The sequence below is a fragment of the Monopterus albus genome, unplaced genomic scaffold (genome assembly GCF_001952655.1).
Source record: "Monopterus albus unplaced genomic scaffold, M_albus_1.0 scaffold3.1, whole genome shotgun sequence".
NCBI classification, from domain to species: domain Eukaryota; kingdom Metazoa; phylum Chordata; class Actinopteri; order Synbranchiformes; family Synbranchidae; genus Monopterus; species Monopterus albus.
The window spans coordinates 587,884-610,511 of NW_018127883.1; the positions used below are offsets into that span (position 1 = coordinate 587,884).

At 40.7% G+C, this 22,628-nt stretch overlaps 1 protein-coding gene across 2 annotated transcripts; it reads left to right on the top strand.

The window, feature by feature from the left end:
• The first annotated feature begins 659 nt into the window (after positions 1-659).
• col17a1b (collagen, type XVII, alpha 1b) lies at positions 660-22,168 on the top strand. 2 transcript variants are annotated; one of them, XM_020600751.1, is made up of 56 exons: positions 660-998; positions 2,208-2,272; positions 5,330-5,380; positions 5,525-5,632; positions 6,551-6,832; positions 6,963-7,019; positions 7,146-7,181; positions 7,309-7,359; positions 8,756-8,902; positions 9,255-9,791; positions 9,897-9,977; positions 10,087-10,149; positions 10,265-10,420; positions 10,610-10,702; positions 10,786-10,830; positions 10,924-11,067; positions 12,204-12,677; positions 12,784-12,834; positions 12,961-12,978; positions 13,118-13,144; positions 13,252-13,314; positions 13,406-13,510; positions 13,641-13,694; positions 13,946-13,972; positions 14,117-14,170; positions 14,282-14,317; positions 14,402-14,437; positions 14,536-14,598; positions 14,898-14,933; positions 15,031-15,102; positions 15,201-15,227; positions 15,338-15,373; positions 15,496-15,531; positions 15,621-15,701; positions 15,856-15,891; positions 15,988-16,080; positions 16,315-16,395; positions 16,541-16,591; positions 16,701-16,760; positions 16,873-16,932; positions 17,026-17,052; positions 17,169-17,204; positions 17,359-17,421; positions 17,540-17,578; positions 17,723-17,839; positions 17,927-18,037; positions 18,119-18,202; positions 18,302-18,445; positions 18,539-18,658; positions 18,866-19,042; positions 19,141-19,281; positions 19,492-19,728; positions 20,560-20,724; positions 20,857-20,937; positions 21,038-21,121; positions 21,216-22,168. In XM_020600751.1, exons 2-56 carry the CDS (start codon positions 2,218-2,220, stop codon positions 21,269-21,271), a joined length of 5,265 nt encoding a protein of 1,754 aa, XP_020456407.1. In that variant the 5' UTR covers positions 660-998; positions 2,208-2,217; the 3' UTR covers positions 21,272-22,168. The 2 variants fall into 2 exon arrangements, with proteins under 2 accessions (XP_020456407.1, XP_020456416.1); XM_020600760.1 differs by lacking the exon at positions 2,208-2,272.
• Positions 22,169-22,628: the final 460 nt, after the last annotated feature.

Consider the following 22,628-nt stretch of genomic DNA (forward strand, 5'->3'; position numbering starts at 1 on the left):
AGTGGAGCAGCTCCTCCTCCTCTGTCCTTGGGGCCATTTGTTTTCCATCATTTAAGCAGACTGGAGTCATGCTCGCTTTGAGTCATGCGGGGTGGGTGGATGTCTGCACAGGGTGTGGTGGGTGAAGGTTTCTACTGGTGCTTGTGGCTGCCACTGGAGGAATAAAGCATCTAATTTGGCCCAAAGTTGCATAAATGCAAATTAACGGATAGGCTGCCTTTATTATGATCTTGCACATAAATTCAGCTCTTATATTCTCTCATATGTGCTCGTGGCGCGTCGTCTATCCTAATCTCAGTAGAGGAAACCAATCATTCAACAGCTGTACAAACATGCAGAGCTGCCTTTTGTGCAAAGATTAGTTAGTTACTTTTGCAAGTATATTCAGATTTGCATGCTGTTTTTGCTTTTAAAATACGGTATATGTGGCACAATACTGCATGATACCACATTGTCTGAATACGTATAGACTAAATGCTTTGTTTCTTTGACCAATGTGCGCACCAGATGTGTTCCTGCGGCAATGGGATGGGTTTGGTGCACCCAGTAAATCAGCAGACCCTGACATGGGTTCACTCTTAACAATCCCAAAAAGAAAAAAGCACCCCCAAACACCGCTTTCCACCCCCCTTTACCAGTTTTCGAAAAAATTGTGACTAAGCAGCAGGAGGAGGAGCTGATCACTTCACTTTCTAATGGTTAATGGTTCCTCCAGGCGCTGTTTTTTTAAAATTTAAATTCAACTTTTCGTGTGGTCTGCTACACCTGCCTGTTAAGCTCCAGCGCTGATGGGCGCGGCTGGGACCCGTGCCCAAATCTGTGTTTTGACTTGCCTGGGAAAGTTGAGCGAAAAGGCACAAAGGGAACGAGGACTTTAAGAACATCCCACCACGGCGCATGAACTTTATATAAACACGTAATTCCCCCAGTGGACCAGTGGACACGATCAGTCAGTCTGTCTTGAGAGGAGTCGGGATTTGATTGATTGTTGGCTGAAGGTAGGACTATATGGACTTTACGCTGGAATAACATGGAAACCGTTCTTTCTTTCTTTCCTTTTTCCAAAAAAGTTGTTTATGCTGGATGTTGTAGATGTTTATTCTCACCTGGCTGTTGCATCTCTGCTCTAACAACTGGGACTGTGGTGACGGGCTGCTTTTTGGGCTGCAGACTTTATGTAATGGATTTGCATAAAATCCATTAGCCTATTACAAGAACTTTTTAGTTTGTCTAAAAAAGTCCCAGCTGGAGGTGTCGGGGGGGCTCATCTTTCTTCCGGTGGTATCTGTAGTCTGTTGGTCTCAGGATAGTTTTACAGGTATTTTTGCTGTGCTATTTACATCCCTCTAAATATATTACAGAACCCGGCCGTGCTGCAGCATCAGCTTTATGTGACATCAATTTTTATTTGCGGTTCACAGCAGTTAAAGACATAATAACGAGCGTTGGACAAGCTTTAATGAAATGAAGAAGCTGAAAAGCTTTGAGGATTGTTGCAGTTTACAGGCTACAAATAGTGATTTCAGCACAATGAAGGATAGGGGGTGCCATATATCTTTGGGTGTCTGGTTCTGCTTCACTGTTTCTAAACGTCTGTGTGTGTGCTGTACATGAAGCACATGCAGTTGAATGTTGTTGGTTGGCAGGGTGTGGTGGGAGGATGGCCTTTCAGAGCTGTGCAGTGATCCACTGGGCTCTTTTGTTCTTTTGTTAGTTTGGTCTTCAGAGGCTCAAAATAAATACAAAGTCTATTGAAATCTATAGATGATGCTTTATAGGGTGTGGAGCCCTTCTTGTGGTACTGACTGTTCACATGAGATTGAAATGCATCTGGAAAGTTACTTGTTTTTAAGTCCAGTGTAGCTCAGAGGTGAGTGTGGATCTATCCTGGGTCTACTGCAGAATTTCTACTTCTGAAAGATCATTAAAGGCAGGATGTTTAAGGGAAAACTGTATCTACTAAAATATTAGTGTGTGGTATTGAAAACATGATCATGAGATTGATGTGATGGCATTTTTTCCTGTCTTCAGTGGCATGAAATTTCAAATTGAGCAGTAAACATCAGATCAAAGCAGCCTGGTCTTTAACCCATATGACTCCTGGCCTAACTTGTGACATTTTTCCTATCAAGTGTTTGCTCAAATGCCACTACAGGTGGCACAGTGTGTGCATGATCATGGTCAACCTTGTATCATCATCTCACCAGATAAGATGGGATGGAGGAGTTAACAAGAGAGATGGACTTCTCAGGAGGCTTGTCGGGAGAAAGGGGTGAGAGTTCTTGATTTTTTTTTTTTTTAATGAGGTTAAAGGATCAGTTCACTGAGATAACACAGACACTTTCACACTTGCAGCTGTAGATGAATGCGATATTTGTGGTTTTATTTTCAGAGGTTTAGTGTAATGTCTCTGACCACACAAGCAACATGAATTAGCTTTCATTTATTCTCAAGAAATGAAAGCTAAATGACAGGTGCAAATTCATCTTTAAAACACCTTCCATGTAGTTATTTTTAGATTCCATGGCATCCTTTTCATGGCTGAATCTCTCTTTTTGGATCTCTCTCTGTTCTCTTTCTCCTATCACTAAAGTCGCAGCATGTCTTCACTGGTGTCTGTTTTTATTTCTCAGGGTGTAAGTCATCTTCTGGGGTTTCCTGCTGTTGTCATAGCCCAAATAAAAAAACCGAGTCATGTTTGCCTAGTGACTACTGACATGGAGAAGCAGAGGTCAAGAAATGCCTGTTCATATGTTTGGTGGTAACAGAGAAACATGTATCCTCTTGCTCTCTTCTTGTTTCATGCTAAAAAAGTTAGGAAACCTTATTTATGGAAGGTTTTTCAAACCAGTGCTTAGAAAGTAGAGACAAAGAGGGAATAAACTTTGGATGTAAAAAAGCCCAAACAAATTAGTTTTAAGGTAATTTTCTGAGACTGATTTGGCTCCTCTAAGACTTTACTGGAAGCTGTTGGAGCAATGGCAGCAAAAGTATTGTCGCCTTCAGATGTCAGCCATGTTCCTGAAACAAGCAGAAGTCACTAAACAGAAGGAGGAAGAGGAGGCAGATTGAAATGGTATTTACATGATCTGTAATTGAATCTAGCTGCAGCTAGAGAACAAGATACCTCCTAGTGGAAGACATTTGTGACAGATCTCAGTCATCTGCCTCCAGCTCATCGTTACCTAATTTACACAAGCTTTTAATTTCACTGATTTCCCTTTCCACATTAATATTTCACAAGGTGATCAAATGTCTACATGCATGTTGAGTCTAGAGACCAAAGACCAGACACATTTGAGCAGATTCTGATTCTGATTCACTTAGATGTTAATAGAGAATGTCTCTATAATTAGTTGCTCCACAGCACAGCTGTCAAGAGTAAATAAAAAAAAAAAGTAAAAATCATGTTTTTAATCTTAGATCATAATTTTACAAAACAAATCTTAGCACAGAGGCCCACTTTCCAGAACTCTTTCAGTGCATTCATAGAGATGGTTTAGCTGTTAATCCACATGTAAGTCTTATGATAAACACTAAAGAATCTTCTTGACAAGTGGATAAGGTCTGTCTGCAGGAACTAGCCTCAAGCTCTGGAAAATTCCACGAAGTGTTTCTTGTACTAAATTACGTCAAAGCAAATGCAAAAACTTATACACATTTTTTGACAGACAAGAATCTAGTGCGTTATCTGAATAAACCTGAACTTGATCTTGAAATTTACAAATTCACGTGATTAGACTCCACATTCAGACTTTTTACTACTTTCTTGTCTTATTAGGCACTTTTTTTTTTACTCTAAAAAATTTACTTATGTTTTATTAATCAGTAATAAGCCATTAACAAGAAGTAACTTTTAGGATATCAAGTTGTAAAAAAATCACTCTGGCTGGTAAGTAATTTATAGTCAGGTGGTTATGAAAAGGTTATTAATGTTAGTAACATAAATGGTAACACTTTATATCCTCTAATTTACCATTTTAAAGCAGTACAAAGCCCTTGATGAATGTAGTTATGTGTGGCTATAAGAATATTTGTAAATGCCTGTTAACGTCCAGTGTTTGTTAACTATTCTGCTGTGGAGACATATTTGATATTGTTACAACAGTTTTATTATATTATTATTCCTTATTTGTTTATATGACACCCTCCATCTGTGGGTGTCCACAAGAGGAGTTAGATGTTGATACAATAATAAAGACTTATCTGCTTACGATATATTGCTTACATTTAAGTGTGTTATAAACCATTTAATAAATGCTTATTGTTTGAAGATTTTTAAGATTTATCTTATTTTAATCTCCCACTTACAGAATGTTAATAGAGGTTGTGTCTCTGTCTCAACATTTCCCAAGTCAGGACCTGACATAACATGACCCAGAGTACCATGTGGCTGTAGGATATGAATAACACTGACATCCTAGGAATTTGTTTTACAGCTGAGAATATGTGTATTTTAAACATGAACTCTTGACATGCTTCACATCGACTTATATGCAGGGCATTTTGGGGTCACTGGGTCTGAGGGTTAGTTCAGGTATTGTAGTGGAGTTAGAGCCAAATAAGTACAGGACAATTTTAGGATCTGTAGACCAGGGACCTCACTAGTTGCTATACATACCACTTACCATTACCATACCATTGAAAACTCAGTGCAACGAGTTCGCTTAGTAAATTGCCTGGACGGGGGAGAAACTCACGTTCTCTGATTCTTCTTTCAACTTTCAAGTAAATGACGATAAAAGTCCTTGTCTCATTTACAGTGTATACTATTTATAAATGCTAAATAGAAAGACTTTGTGTCACCATAAGAGGTTGTGGGTTTTTTAGTTTTTTAAGTCAACTGCAAAAGTTAGTCATTAAATACCATAATATTTCTTATAATGATGATAATATTAATCCATTAAGTCTGTACTCCTAAATGTTAATAAGCTGTAAATTAAGTTGTTGATTGTGGTCCAAGAAGGTCAGAGGTCAGACAGTTTGTCAGGGGGTCTTTCTGATGAGTTAAAGAGCTAAAAGACTGAGCAACTGTTCTGCTTGAGCGTAAACAACTTTATTAATGGATTCTAACTGATATAGAAAACATTAGTCAGTTATTTGTTATCCACTGATAAAGGCATTTGTTATTGCATATTGACCCACAGTAACTCTAACCTCGTCAACATTGTCTATCAGTGTCGCATATATTCAGCTCTGGAAGTGTGAAAAACCATGACAGTCACTCCACATCTGCCTGTTGGGTTTAATATAAGTAAGAGTGAATAACATACAGGAGTTAAGATAGACTGCGCTGTACACACGGTGATGTTTTCTTTCTTTTCCTCAGGTGTGACTGAAACTATAACCTCCACGACCAGGCTGACGTCTCTGCCCCCAAGTGAGTGTCTCTCTCTCTTCGGTCGTGCTCACTCTGATTACTGCCAGTAAACTAAAAACATAACACAATAATTATAGTTGAGCATTTCTAAAGGAAGTACCCGATGAGTAACCACTTCTCCTTGTTTTGTTGTGTTGTTGCTAGAGGGAACCAGCGGATCAAATCACAGGAATATGTCCAGCAGTGTTGGAGGGCTGGGCTTGGAGAAGAATGTCTTTACCCAGAGCAGTGGTGGAACTTATTTCTCTTCATGTGAGCACAGATTTACACTCATGGGTCAGAATTGGGAAGATGTGGATTTGTCTTCTGACAAATATTGCAAGACTGAAGGTTGGATAAGATGCTAGATGCTAACACATCTGGAAGGAAGAACGCCATACTGAATCTAATTGGAGAACTTTGGCTGTCTCTAACATTCTCCATCTTAAAAGCCAAACTAGTGTTAATCCTGGCTTTGCTCTTTCTTTGTCCCACTTTCTCTGTGCAAAAGAATGTGGCCTCTTTATGTGACAGTCACTGTTTCTGTTTTAGCAGACAAGAGCTCCCACCATGTCCTGTTCCATTTTCACTGGATTTCTCAGACAATGTGTAAAATCTTAGTTAATGCATCTGTAAATAAAAGAAGCTATGTAACTATTATCATCAGCTAGCTGTATATACAGCTTATATACAGAAAATGGACCCTATGAGTGTCACACAATCATATGGCATTAAATTGATATTACTGATGGAAAAGTTGCATTTTACTGTCATAATTGGTTGAGGTTTTATAAATTAAACATTTAAAGGTGTCACTTTGAATTGTTAATGGCATTTCTTATGTCTATGATCAAAGTTAATAATGAACATGAACTCTATTTCCATCATTTTCTGGAAATATTTTTTTACAGTGTGGTATTACTTGATTAAAGAACCTGAATACTTCTTCCATTATACTGACTTCTAAATACTTATGTAAAATATAAGTACTTCAAATTTGTCCTTGTGTACTGGTCAAATGTTTGGATGCTTTTCCCCATTGAACGGACTGGGATAATCCTTTGACTGGTAGTGTAGTTACACTCCACCGCTGACTCCAGGTCACTTTCATGTGACTCAGGCATATTCCTATTTGTGAGATGATCTGGTTGCAGGAAATCCAAAAATAACTTGTTTTCATGTTCCCTCCAGCCTCTGCAGGTATGAACACCGGCAGCTACAGTTCCTCCTCAGGAGTTTACCTCGGAGGAGACTCCTCAGGAGGAGGCGATGGAGGGGGGGGCTACATCGACCGAGATGGGTACGGAAGTGTAGGTGGAGGCGGAGGCAGTTATGTTGTGAGCTCGGTGTCAAAAGTACGATCCAGCTCGTCGGGCGGTGCCAGGAGAGCACAAATCGCTGGCTCAGCAGGAGGCCTGTCACCAGTTTTCCGGGAGAAGAAGAAAATATCCAGCCACTCAGGAGGTTATGACGGTGAGATCCTGTGTTGCACAGTTGGCATCAGGGGGCCTCGTAGCAGAGGCATGAAAAAGTGAAGGAAACAGTTGGGCACGAGGGCACTGTTTATAGTTCTGCTAAACTATTGTGTGTGTGTGTTTTTTAGGAAGTTCCAGTGCAAATTCTTCTCCAGAATTTACCCGCAAAGATTATGGAAACTATTGTAAGTGAGAGTGACATCTGTGTAGGGTTATATACTTTATGAGTGTACAATATTTTTCCAGCTGTATCCTCAGGGTGTGTCTATATGTGTATTTATTTATTTACTTTTTTTTTTTTTAACATTCAGGCTCCAGCGCCACAAGAGGGAGAACTGAAAGCAGAGGTATTCAGTAGTGGTTTGTCCCCTTTTCATTACATTATTTCTACACCATCTGACACTGAATTGTCCTGGTTTGCTTTTCACTAAATCAGGATTCCTTTGTCCATTGTGTGTTGTGATTTTATTCCAGAGAGCGAGATCAGAGTCCGGTTACAAAGTGCCTCTCCCACTGCCTCCAGATGTAAGACCACTTGAATCCATTCACTGTTGGTTATGCAATTCCTGATAAAGTAACAAAGCATCTTTGAGTGTGCTCATTCAAATAGCTACTTCAATGGTGCAGGGTCACTTCAGAGCAGCGTATATTTTGAATTATGTTGCAACCAAATGCTTTGGCCCCCAGTATTCAGTGTAACACGGAAAGGACATTCCTTCTTTTCAGCTCCTCACATCCATGTTTATGTCCATGAAATTTCAATTGGAAACACATGTGCAGTTCCCCAGACATATATCAGTGAAAAGAAAAGGGTGAGAACCATGAGAGTAATAGGTTTGTGTGTATGTGGGGAAGAAGTTAAGGTACAGATCTGTGGAGGAAACAATGGTAGACATGAGTCACTGTTTGCAGAAAAAAGAAGCAAAGCATGGAGAGAAAAGAGTCACTTTTACAGATGCTGATTACTCCCCCTGCTGATGAAAGTGTAGAGCTGCAATTATTTAGGCCACGTTTTTCGACAGTTAGTCATTCTGTGCCACCTTAACCCTGCTGTACCTCAGCTGTGTCTCACTGTTAAACTTATTTTCCACCAGCGCTGGTGGAAGGAGTATTTAATATTTTTACCCTTAGTAATGAAAAGTGGAATGTAATTACTTACTCAAGTAGTACAATTTTGAGGTACTTTCATTTTATGCTATTTAATCATCTTCACTACACTTTCAGGAGACATATTGTACTTTTTACTCCATTGCATTTATTTGATAGAAGATGACTTTTAAGATCAAGGATTTATAGACAGAACACACGATCAGTTCATAGAATAAAATCTATTATTACAGATCGAGCAGCCCAGTAGTAGTTACCTCCTCTAGGTACAATCTTAAAATGCTGCTTGCACAGTAATGGCTCTGTAATAACAACAATAATCCATTCATCACATAACACTATAACAGGGACCATTCTACTTTTAACTTTTATACTTAAAGTACATTTGCTGCTCATATTTTACCTCCACAAAAGTAAAATTATGAATGCAGTACTTTTACTTTAATAGAATATTTTTTATAATAAGCCAGTTCTACTTTTACATAAATAAAAAACCTCAATACTTATTTATTTGATTTCAATAAAAATATTGAGCATGCTTGGGCAGAAAGACACCTCACAAAACACATAGGCAGATTTGTTGGAAGATACTACATATGTCACTCATATTCCTTGAAGATTAACTGAAAGTATCAGTATTGTTACTGTAGGTGTTGTGTTGATTTTATGGCTGTTTGTGAAAGTAAAATTACCATCTTGTAAGGAGATAAAACAAATCTTCTAATTAAGATGGAAGACTAACGACATCAACAAGACACCGGATCATCATTTTAGGTGTTTATCGTGAAGCTTGTGTGTGACTATGGAATTGCAGGGACGGAGCTGGATGACGTGAAGAAGCTGTTGAAGGTACGCTCCAACAGCCTCAGCCCCACTCGCTCCTCTGATGCCTCCATGTCCCTGCCTGTCCCAAAAAAGGCTGGCGTGGAAACCAAGACGGTCTCTGTGGCATCTCAGTCAGGCATGTACCCTCACCGGAGTCACACACCTGCACATTCATTGTATCCATCCCACAGATACATATGTTTTCATATGGCCACACTTTGTCTCTTATGTGCTAAACATCAGTTTTTTTTTCTGAAAGAGAAATTATTTTTGTTTGCTTGTATAAATCCAGAATTGCAGATATTTTTTTATCTGTATAGACAAAAGAGTCTTTCAGGATTCCTTAAAATACTTTCCAAACTGAAATGCTGTTAAATGTGCTAGAGATTTCTTTTCCAGAAAAACAAATCCTTAGTTCTCTGACTTAAATATAAAACATTTGGGGTTAAGTATGAGACACATTGACATTTGTCTTTTCTCTCCTGCAGATTTAACATCATTTGGCTCAGGCGTGAGAGCAGATGGATTTCACACCATTGGTACATCAGGTGTGTATGATACCAGAGTGTCAGCTGGGCAGTTTGATACTGGTGTAAAATCAGGCCCATATAATGTCACTCTGATATCGAGTCAGTATAACACTGATGTGAAATCAAGCCAGTATGATACCAGTCTGAAATCAGGACAGTTTGATACTGGCGTCAAATCAAGCCAGTATGGTGGTAGTCTGAAATCAGGCCAGTATAATACTGGTGTGCAGTCAGGACAATATGGTATCAGTGGGAAATCAGGCCAATATGACACCAGTCTGAGATCAGGCCACTATGACACCAGTCTGCGGTCAGGCCAGTACGACACACTGGATGCTATATTCCCATCTTTCACTTGGTCCACCGCCACGCTGCCGTCCGCCTCCACCACGGGGGTCACTGGCAGCACCAGCAACTACCAGTACCAGGCCAGCACTAACAACATGTCAGGAGGAACCTCGCCGCTCAGTCACACCGCACCCTCCTCCCTGTCAGGTGAGGCCAAACATCCCTTTACCTGGTCTTGTCTGTAATGTAGTAAGGAATGATTGAGTCATGGTTTTGGTTTAATCATCTCAAGTCCTGCATCCGTGTTTACAGTTTACGGATTTCAGAATAATCTGGCGCCCGTCTCTGGCAGTGTGCTCACCACTGGTGGAGCCCATGTAAATGCCAGCCAAGGTGGGTACTACAGCATATTTTCTACATTTTCTTAGCAGTATGAAATATTTTGCAGTCGATTAACATTTTCCTTATATGAATGTTTACCTGTGTGTGTTTGTATTAAAAGGTTATGGTGTTCAGAAGAATGTGTCAAATGGTGTTGGTGTCATCAGCTCTGGAGTCTCTACAGGTAACTCCACAGCTGCTAAAATCCCCTCTTATTTGAAATAAATGTTTCCTAAATAATTCCCAAATTCTAAAACTGAGAATGATTCCTGGCTTGTTGTTATTGTTGTTGTTGTCAGCCACTCGATCCCAGACTGATGATGCATATAAGAAAGACTATAAGTTCATGGTGTCTGACAAGGAGAACGTTCCAGCCAAGAGGGATGCAGAAATGCTCATTCTGGCTAAGGACAGTGGGAAGCAGTTCACCAGCAGCAGCACTGGGGTAGGAGGAGGTGAGTCAAATGCTCACTGCCCCCTTCTGGAGAAACAATGGATCATAAAGGGATTTCTCAACTTTTTCTTCATCCAAATAGTTTCCCAAAATTCCAGTGAACCAAGGCTGTTGTGTTTCCAGTTCAGCTTGTTGAATACAACAAGTACTATACAAAGTTGTGCTGAATAAAGTATTTCTAATTTCACAGGGTCACTATCGGGGGATTCAATAAAGAAAGAGAAGCTTATTTCCAGCTACAGTGAGACGGTTCCACTGAAGGCAGAGACAGGCGGCTCTTACTGTGAGTGGGTGTTACATCTATGAGAACAAAAATGACTGTGATTATAAAAATAAATCTGTAATGTCTATATGTTCTTTCATCAGATGGATCATCTGGAGTTGTAATGAAAGACAAAGCCACCTACGCAGGTATTTTTTAAATCACATTTGTTTAATATTTACATAGTGACAAATAATTTAGTGTTTGAAAATGATGACTTTAATTTTTTACTCCGTCTCCAGAGATTCACAGGGACAGCGGCATCTTTGGAGGAGGAGGGTTTTGCTGCTGCTCCGACGCGTGTTGCTCCTGGTGGAAATGGCTGCTGGGTCTTCTCCTCCTCTCCTTGCTCCTGCTGGGACTCCTGTTTGGCCTCATTGCATTGGGTAATGTTCACAATAGGAAAAAATAAAAATCTCCCCCAAGATAAAACCTTAGGAGTCATGAGATACTCTCTGAAGCTGCTCCACAATGATGTCCCCAGGGTCTAGACTATTTTTGAATTAAAAAAAACAGTATGTTCCTTCTTTTACAGGCTGGTGTGTAGTCATAACTTTGCTAAGAGCTGTGAGATGGTAAATGTGCTCCTCTCCCTGGAAATCTGATTCCTGGGTACTCTCCCACTCCCATAAAGTTGGTCTGGCTTTCATTGTTGGTGGAGCAGCTCCAGAAATTCTTGCTTCAGAAGCTCCAGATTGTTCTCCTGCTGCAGTAGAGTTGTTGTGTTGTGAATTTATCCTGACAAAATGTGAAAAAAAGAACCTGGTATAATGTTTGCAACTTCTGAGTTGAGGCACTATATATAATTTTTACTTGCATGGAACCATATGCACATGAAAACACCCTGATAAGTTCCTGACTCATTCACACAAATGGTGGAGTTGCCTCATACTGTAGATCCTTTACAGTACATATACTTACTGTCCTACTTAGGCTTAGTTTTGTATTATTGTCGGCAGTAGAAAGTAACCTACATAGTGTTTAACTGTAAGTGTACATGTGATCCAGGGCAGGTTATAGTTTGATCCCCATACTACCACTGACAAATCCGGGGGGAGGAAACTGAAAGAGCAGAGCTCACCTGTTCCTCACTACCGTTCCTCACTACACCATTGCAGATTATTTCTATGTCAATCACCTAATAGATTCATTAATTACTTGTTTGCACTGTAGTTTTTATGCACAAGCTAATTGCATATTCATTAACCTACACAGTAAGTAGTGAGTATTGTTACACTCTGATTTACTACATATTTTGGATTTGTGAATGCAATTGACAAAGTACATTAAGTCAATAATAAATAAAGATGCTTATAGTCAAATTAAGATAAAAGCAGAATCAATAAAATACTGTAGAGATAGATATCTATGTTTTTGAATTGAATTGCCACATTTCAGATGTCAGAGCTCCTTCAGACAAATGTGGAAAACACTATCAGTTTGTCAGATGACAGATGGAGGGTTGTTTCACTGCCTGAATGTGCACTCCTCCTCTCAACAAATGTTGATGCTCTTTTCTCAGCTGAGGATGTGAGAAAGCTGAAAAATCGAGTGGCTACCTTGGAGGCTGAGTCTTTAGCCGCGACTGCTTATATCAGTCGGCTGTCAGGTTCTGCCAATGACATCGGCACCAGTGTGGACGGCGGAGGTACTAGCAACACTGACATCACACTAATCGCCGGTGCTGGACGTGGACGCTCAAGTTCCAGAACACAAGTTGGGATTGCAACTGGTACTGGGGTGGGTTCCACTGGTGGCAATGAGATTGGTGTTAGCACCGGCAGTAGTTCTGGTGCTGCCACTGGGACCAGTGAGTTCGGTGCTGGAGGTGCCGGCACGGGCTTCAGCGGGGGCGTGAGCAGAGTCGGCGCTGGCACTGCTGGTACCAGCTTTGGCTTTGGGAGCGCCGTGAGCGGAGGACAAATAGATGCTGCTGCTCTTCAGTTGGCCATCCAGAATATGATGAGAGCTGAAATGCAATCACAGGCATTCAGAGGTACAGCACATGTACACAGACAACATGAATACACAAATATTCACACACACACACACACACACACACACTATGTTCAAGCTCGTTGAATTTTTGCATTATGTCTCAGCATTTCTAGCATCTTCAGTGCAGGGAGAGAGAGGACTACCTGGACCTAAAGGTAAAATTCAAATATTAGAATTTTCATTTAAGCATTGTAGTTATAATTTTCTTTTTCTTATCAATTGTTAATACAATTGAAGCATATGCATTGTGTTCATTTGTGTTTATTTTTAATTCTTTTTAGGGGATTCTGGATCTAAAGGTCAGTAAGCAAAATCACTTAGTGCTAGAAGTGTTTTCAGATTTTTCAACTGTAATTCTGCTGGTCCGTTTTATTTCTATATGTTTCTCATTTGCTGTGAACTCTCATCATCATCAAAAACGTGTTTTACTTGTCACAGGAGATCCTGGTTTCCCTGGAATTACAGGTGAGGAATGATAAACATTTTTCCTTTAGTCATTACCAGTGTTTTATGTTTAGGTTTATTGTGTGGGATCACAATGTCATTTTACTCATTGTGACCTTTGACCTCAGGTCCTCCGGGTGCAATGGGACATGCAGGCCCTGAGGGTCCTAAAGGACAGAAAGGAAACCAAGGTACAGAGAATACTTCAGGTCAAACTACATTATGCAAGTAATCTGTCTGACTTATGTACGAGTGAGTGTCTGTATGTAAATGTCTGATCAGGTGAACATGGCATGGAGGGGCCACCAGGTATCAGGGGTCGTGAAGGCCCACCTGGCCCCAGAGGTGAGCCAGGTTCTCAAGGCTTTGGAGTGAAAGGTGACAGAGGTATGGCCCAGATTTATAGCAGTAACAGAGATTTTGTGTCTATCTGTGATCTAATAACACCTAGTTTATCTTCACTGTACATCTGAGAAACAATGCACTACTACAGGAGCTCATGCATTTATTTATGCAGGTTTACCTGGAGATCCGGGGCCTGTGGGACCTACTGGCCCAGTTGGACCCAAAGGTGAGACCACTGAATATAAACCACTGTTACTTTTTTCATGTTTAAATAAATAACAAATAAAAACATCTGACTGTAACAGTGTGTGAAGTACAAACAGAGCCAGGTGACTACAAATAATAGTGGCGTTTATGCTAGCTTTAGTTCAGTATTAATGCTTTGTATAATTAGTGTAATTATGGTGTTCGAAGGCTGTTACAAGGTTCTTGTTAAACAATGGTTTTCCTTCTATTCATTATTCATCCTTGCTGTAGGTGCACCTGGAGTTCCTGGCCCAACAGGTCAGTTTTTCTCTGTTATTATTCACTTAGAGCATTACAGCCATTACAGAGTTGAATATAATTCCATTTACTAGCACCAAATAAATACTGTTAATAACTCCTTGACTTATTCTGTGGCATTTTACATGAACTGTTTTGCTACAGGTCAACCAGGTTCTGTAGGTTTCCGTGGTGAGGCAGGACCACCTGGGCCTAAAGGTAATTTACATGGATACCGTTCACTTGCTAAATACACTGAAATGAAAAATAATTAAATCACTTCATTTAATATACTATAATCTACTCACAGTAACTCTTCTCACTATACAGGTGACCGAGGGCTTGCTGGATTTCAAGGACTTAAAGGTCTGTTGCAGCTACATCAGAGTTTTAGGACGTGTGGGACCAGTGAACATTTCTAATCGTAATTTCATTCATTCTTTATTTTAGGTGAAATGGGTGACAAAGGTTCCAGAGGTCTGCAAGGTCAGTACAGCTTTGTAAATGAAATCATATTTGCTGGTGTCATCTCAGCATATTATGCACTCTGTGCAGTTTCTTAATCCAGTTGTCGTACTCCTCAGGTGAACCTGGCTTACCAGGTCTGCCTGGGCCAGCTGGAGAGAAAGGACTCAAAGGCTCAATAGGTGAGTCCAGCCTCAGACGATTCAGTGAATCCCAGATGTTCAGATATATGGTATTGTTGGCTATATGGTTGGATATATGGTAGCTCACTAATCAGTGTGTTATCACCTGTTTATTTGATCTGTCCAAAAACCTATGTGTAAAAACAACAATTCAGTTTTACCATTGGTTACATCTCAGGTTATTTCTTGTCATTTTTAGACATTTTGCATTATGGAATGTCATTTAATGCTTTAATAACACACTGAAAATAAGCTGGCAATTACAACTTTTGATTTTTTTTTTCTTTTTTTGTCATCAGGGCTGTCTGGACAAGATGGCGCAAAAGGATCAAGAGGCAAATGAGTCATTATTTAGGCATTACAGATACACCTACATAACATTCACAAGGAAATAACATTACTGATCACACATTTTGATCGCTTTATTTTCAGGTGACCAAGGACCAGCTGGACCCCCAGGAATCCGAGGACCTCCAGGGACTCCAGGAGATGCTGGACTTCCAGGTACATTGAGTCAGATGTTAGTCTTATGAAACTTGATCTAACATTATCATTGGTGGGTAATATTATAATAGATATTCATCATTTCTCGCACTCTGCAGGAACACCTGGGCTTCAAGGACCCCCAGGTACAACTACGTGACTTAGCGCAACACTTGGTTTTATTATTAATTTCATGAAGTAGCATGTGGCTGAGTCTTTTAATGCTGTTAACCCTGTTTGTACTTCTTGCTTTAAGGTATACCAGGGAATCCAGGACAACCAGGGGCCAAAGGTGCAGTCAGTTGTCAGCTTAAGCTCTTTGATGAAACCATTTGTAGCCATAAAAGCCTTCTGCTGTGAAAAACTGGCTTTCTAAAATACAATCTGACAAAGCATGTGTCGGTCTGTCTTTAGGTCAAACTGGTGAACCAGGAAGAATCATCAATGCAGGTAACAGAGAATGATAAAACCTATATTTTATTGAAATATTATTATTGATTAGACCATTGAGGATATCTGACCATCACTTTATTTTCCAGCCGGCTCCACTGCTGTTGGCATCCCCGGGCCACCTGGGCCTGCTGGGCCTCCTGGCCCTGCCGGGCCTCCAGGGTTATCAGGTTTGACCCTTGACAGTCCAGAAAGTAGCCAGATGATATCCCTGATATAATGAATATCCTGCATCTTAGCCCTGAATGATTGTAGTGTAGTAGCAGTAACAAAGCTTAATACTGTTGTACTGGCAAGTGCTCATAAATTGAATTGCCTCCTCAGGTCCCATCGGCCCTGCTGGTCTTCCTGGCCAACCTGGTAAGTTACCGCACATTTTAAGTCCCAGAGGAAGCAATTATACTGGATATATCGCTCTCAGAGTCTCATGAATGTTGCATTTTTTTGTCTTTACAGGTCCTAAAGGTGACAGAGGATATAAGGGAGAGCAGGGAGAAGCAGGAGCAACAGTGAGAGTGACTGAAACTATAAGCTCATCCAGATCTCAGAGTGAGTAGGCTTCTTTTTTGATGGTTTGCTGTAAGATATAGCATTTAGAAATGAGAATACCCTGCTGCATCTTCACCTAAAGTGGCATAACTTTTGAGAGGAAGTTAAATAAGTCATCAGCCTGGCTTAGATCAAACTAAATGTCAGAGTTCAGATAGATGTAAATGTAAAAGAAACTGTGAGACAAACGTATCATTTATTAATTGAAATCATGTGTCTTTGTTTGTTATTTAGATCAGTTTGGTGCTGCTGGAGCCTCAGCAGTAGCTGGTCCACCTGGCCCACCTGGCCCACCTGGGCCTCCTGGACGCCCAGGTACTGTAGCATTATCAAAGATATCATCTTTATGGTTTCTTAGGAATTGTTTTGAGATCTGACTAACCACTCTGCTCCTCCAAGGTCTTCTTGTACAGTAGGCTAATATTCTATAAACTGACTGTTTCCAAAATGTTTTCCTTAGGAGATTCAAGACAAGGACCTCCAGGACCGCCTGGGCCTCCAGGTCCAACAGGCAAGTGTTTCAGTTCATCAAATACAGCGTTTCAAATATGGATTCTGAGACAAGTGTGTGGTGTTTTGTGAAGCTCATCCAGATTTTAATAATAATTTCTGCTTTTTAGGTTATGGAATACCAGGACCTAAAGGAGACAAAGGAGAGTCAGGCTTTGCTTCCAGCTCTGGTATGATCCAAAATCCAAATGTGTGATCAGTCTTAATATGGGTTACACATGTGAACAGCAAACCTCACAGGATACAGCGACAACACTGATTTCAACACTGCTCTTCTTACAGGAACATTTTATACTGGACCACCGGGACCACCTGGGCCTCCTGGACCTAAAGGATCAATAGGTGATCAGACTTTGCCTTTTTAAAGTAACTCTTTTTTTCTGTTTTATTATGATATTTTACTTGATAATGTCACTTCCATTATTATTATTTTAGGCTCTCCTGGACCAAGAGGATACCAAGGTAATTTTCATTCACTCTGCATTTGTGTTTGTGTTGTACTAACCCCTGTGATTGTAGCCTCTTTGTGAACAAATCTTTCCATTATTGATAACTGTGACTTTTCGTCTGTGTCTCAGGTGAACCAGGACAGCCCGGCACCTCAGGAAGAGCAGGTCCATCAAACGTCATCTAAACACAAATCCAAATAATGACATTAAAATTATATTTTAGAGCCACATTGTGATAGCCTCAGGTGCTGGGTGTGTGGGGAGCAGGCCTAATGCAGAGTCTAACATACTGTAACTGTATATGTCTTCTTTCTTACAGTGGCAATTGGACCACCAGGTCCACCGGGACCTCCTGGACGTCCAGGACCACCAGGAATCAAAGGTAAACTTAACATCACACTGAAATTTGTGAATGTTTTACTGTCTGTATTTTACTGCCTGTAAATAGCTGTGTTCCTGACATCATGTTAATGCTTTTGCTGTTGTCAATCATTTCCAAGGGGACACTGGAGCTCCTGGTGTTTCTGGCTCTTCCAGAGGTAGAGGAAATCATAATTCAAGTCCTTACTACTCTTGCAATAATGTCATGTGTTTTTGTCTTGTAAAAGTACAAATAGTAAATAATGGCTTTTTTGAATCACTGTAATCTCTTGAAGGCTCTTTACTATCAAATATTTCCTCAGGTTCAGTCTCAGTCACCTCAGGCCCTCCTGGTCCCCCAGGTCCTCCTGGCCCTCCAGGCCAGCCCGGCACTTATGCTGCTTCTACTGAGATGCGCCAGTACATCAGTGATTATCTAAGTAAGAGATTATGTGAACTAAGGTCACAAGGGGACAGGCTGTCAGGGGACAAACTAAGTATTAATATATTCTATTTGTTTCATGCAGGTAGAAGCACACTGGCTGGTCCCCCTGGACCTCCAGGTCTACCCGGGCCTCCAGGAACTTTCACGGGCTCTATAGAAACCATTGCCAGCCATGTCATCACATACCTGCAACGTAAACCTGTTCTTTTCCCCATAATACTAAATGACTGAGTGAGGAGGCCTAATTAGTAACATGGGTGTTGTGTAATTTCAGGCTCTGGCTCAGGTCTGAGCTTGGGTTCTTCAGGAGCTGGCTCTGGATCCCTGACAGTCAGTGGTCTCATTGCCATGCTTCAGAGTGAGTACTCATTCACTGTGAAGACAAAAAAGATTGAGCACTTGCTTTTTGAGAGGATGTGCTGAGCTAAGCCATGTCTCTGTGCTGTGATCGGTCTAGGAGATGATGTGAGGAGATATTTGTCAGGGGCACCAGGGCCTCAAGGGCCACAAGGACCACCGGGACCACCAGGGACATCAGGAGGATTTTCAAGCAGTTATAGTGTAGAGGAGGTGGCCAGTTATGTCTTCACCATCATGAATGGTAAGCACAGCTTGCGCTAACAGAATACGCTAACCCTAGAGGTGGTGCTTTGATTTAAGGAATCAATCAAACTGCTGAAATTTTCATTTTTAGACCGAGGGATTGCCAGAGGTCCGCCCGGGCCGCCTGGTCAACGCGGCCCTCCTGGTCCTGCTGCTGCAGGAGGCTCTGGAATTGCCACCGCTACAATAGACTACTCTGAACTGATGAGAAGTAAGATCATTTTATTAGCTGTGACTATGGAAGAATACTGACCTTGATCCACCTGTAGAGTGAAGCGGATTTAAATATGCTCATCTTGTTTTGGTCTTTTAAACAGACCTAGTTGATGTTCTTCATCATCTTTCTCCAAGAATAATGAAAATTTAGCCAAACCACTCGCTCACCATCTTTATTTTATCACCATCCAACTTTACCCAGATTCAGACTTCCGTGCATGGATTAGCTCTGGTTTACAACAACATGGTCCTCCTGGTCCTCCGGGTAACCCAGGCTCTCCTGGCCCTCCTGGCCCTCAGGGGCCGCCAGGAGTCTCCACTGCCACTGTTGTGGGAGGTCGTGGCTACAGCTGGGAGGATATTCAGCGTTACCTGCAGAGTGAGTCTCAGAGAGAGGATGAACACATTGTATAAACTGAGGAATTTAATTTGTGCTCAAATTAGAATGAAAAAAATGCTTAAATGAATCTTTTTCAGGTTCTAACTTTAGAGGTCTTCCCGGCCCTCCTGGTCCCCCAGGTCCACAGGGACCACCAGGCAGTTACACCGGATCAATTTCCTACAGTGGAAACTTCCCTCGGGAAAGCATTCGTGCTGAAATTCACGAGTATCTGACCAGTAAGCCCCTACCATCCCACACAAACAGATTCAAGACACGATCAGTCTCTGTATTCATATAAAACTTCTTTAACCTCCATGAAACTGCTTTCGCTGTCCTGTTGGATCAGTCACATGCTCTGTGTATACATACATCAAAACCCAAGTTGACAAAGCCATTCCTAACAGCACGGGCGAGTGCAGATATTACAGGTGAACTTTACTTTTCAGGTGACGGTGTTCGTCGTGCCATCACTGGACCTTCAGGGCCTCCTGGGCCTGCAGGACCAGTGGGCCAGAAAGGTGAACGTGGAGAGCCAGGTTACATCCAGACCTACACACAAAGCCAGAGCTACTCTCAGGGCGAGTCCCGCCAAGGCTCTGAGCGCCGAGCGACTGATATAAGCAGGCTCTCGGAGACACTGGACTACTCCAATGTTGCATTGAAAGTTACAGACTACATCAAGAGTGAGTCACTTACAGCTGTTTACTGTATAGTACTTATTTACAATTCATGTGAAAAATGCTAATATTAATGGATTTTTTTCATTTCTATTATTATTATGTCTTCCTTCAGTATGGTGGAGATGCTCTAAGCTTTGGAACTACAGTTTCCATAATGATTTGGAGGGCGCTGCTGTGGAATCAGTGAGTTAGGCTGTGGGCTCCAACTCAAGCTCTATTTTTTAGCATACATTTCTGTACATTTTTTGCAAACTGACAGCCAAATTAGTTGCTAGTAGTTCTTTTTTGCAATTACCTATGGATGCACTATCACTTTGATACTGAGAAACACTTTGAAACATGATGATTCTCAGGTGCTGCCCTTGTAAGGAGCATTTCCCTCCTGATGTCTAAGCAGATTTCTGGATATTGATAGTGATGTTCTTAGAAAGAATATTATTGTAAATAAATGTCCATAAATCTGCTTCAAAATCACAGAAAAATATGTTTATTGTAACTCTAGAACTTACCAGAGAATCAGCACATTATTACATTTCCTTCAGTAATAATTGGATTAAACGAGTAATTGAGTGATTGTTACCTGTGCATCCATAGGTACACTATAAACAGGAATTGTTAATTCACCATGCCATTTCATGATGCCAGTTTGCCAAAAATGTAAACAAATACAGGCTAAAAACTACAGCTCAGTGTGTCGCCCACAGCCTACACTGACTACAGTGTTAACACCGTGTTACTACAGACGGGTGGGGGTGTTAAAATCTCTGGCAAACAAAACAAAGATGTATGACTATATGAATGCCACTACAGTGTTTCCTAATAATCCTCCTGTAGATCAAGGCCTGCTGCAGGAGTACCTGGTTGAAGGTCCTTGGAGGGCACATGTAAGAGCGATTCAAGGCCCTACTGGTCCACCCGGCCCTCCTGGACCACCTGGTTATAGCCGTGTCTTTGCGGCTTATGGCAATGTCACAGCTGACCTCATGGACTTTTTCAGAGGTGAGGATAGAGTTATGATTTTCCACATAGAGTACAGTACAACAATGGAAAACTATCCAGACGTATGTAAGTGGAAGAGTAATTAGAAAATTGCTTCATCACAACTGAATCTGTGCTTCTGGTCTTGCGTAGCCTATGGCACCATTCCTGGCCCTACAGGAAGCCCTGGACCAAAGGGAGACAGAGGGTACCCAGGACCCAAAGGAGACAAGGGTACATTCAATCAGAGCTGATGAACACTGCAGATTTTCCAGAGTTATATTTTAGGTAAGTGACTTGAGACAAGCAGTCTAAACGTTTTGCATGTTTACAGGTGATCCTGGACAGCCAGGTTTACCAGGACTACCAGGGTCGTACACTATCCAAATTCCACACAGAGTGCAAAGGAGGGATACAGGTAAAATAATCTAAATGATGTCAAACCACACCAAAGTGTCCAGTGTAACAAAGTACGTTACCCACTGCTACACAATTTTTTCCACCCTATGCAGGTAATAAAGTGGCTGGTCATCGCCAGAGCAATCATCGTCAAGCCAATGGTGGCTAAAGGGTTAACATACTACTGGATCATGTCAGATTTCATTTCGACTTTACACATCTTGTTTTTAGTTGATCAACTGTAGCAATGCAAGCAATCAGAACGCTCTTTACTGTTGCCATCTGTAGAAATGTCTGAGGACAGTTTGAGAAAATAAAAGCAGGCCAAAAAAAATGGATCAGTCTCCTTAAAGCAGCTTCAGTAGAGAGATGGATTTAGCTGCTGGTCAGTGTTTTTGTGACACAGACGACATTTCTTTGACATGTGGGTGTATAATGTTTACTTTCCTTAGTTAGAAGCTTCAAAGTGTTTCCAGGGCCGGCTTGGTTTTAGAGAACATCTATTTTTAAGCAATAACTAGCAGTTTCTGATATTTCAGCTGTACTTGGCATCTTTTTCCCTTGCTTGTGTGACTTGATGGGTGTACTTTTTTAAAATTTGTCTTTAGAGAATTATACTGTATTGAGAACTATGTTAATATACTGTTAAATAGGGTATCAAGGTAACCCTAAAATGTTTCATATTTGTCATATCTACATTAATCAAGCCAAACTCCAGCCTTTAATATCCCTGGCTTATACCCATTCAGCCCATACAAATTACATTTCAATGAACATTTTTACATATATAAAGCAATGCATTATCTGAAGGTGACACAGTCTTAGTAGAAGTGAGGGTTATTTGTGCAGCAGTGAGGGGAAGGTCAGGATGAAGGTTACAGAAAATGTTGCTGCAGTTAGAACTGAGGAGTTGCTTTAGAAGGCTAGTGGGTAAAACTCATTGTTTGCATGGTTGACAGATAGGGACGCTTAGAAATGACTGATTGGATTGTATATTTTTGTATAAGAACGCACTGAAATTTTCTTTATACCTTTAAGTGTTGAAAAGATTAAATTATAAAATGTTCCCAGATTGTTTTACATGACTGAACGTACTGACATTTGATCGATATATTTGAAAGACACACAAATAAATTTATTTTTTTGACTTTTGAGTTTTGATAATTGTGTGACCAGGCAAATAAAATGTCAAATAAACAGTCGATACTTTATTTACAACATAAAATGTCCATTTATAAAGACACTTTAAATATATCTGATTTGATTTACATCAAAAATGCATAAACTAAGAATAGCCACTGTGGTAGAATGACAACTTAACATATTAAAATGCTGTAACTAAAAATGTAAAAAATATTTGAAAGCTATAGGGTGTGTGGTGTAATTCACAAGACAGTCTCCAATAACCCCAGAACAAAATCCAGCATTTATGACAAACCACTAGTAAATGTTGACGTTGGCATACAGAAATGATAACATACAGTAATGATATGAAGTGCTAAAATAAACTCGTCAGGTATCTTTAC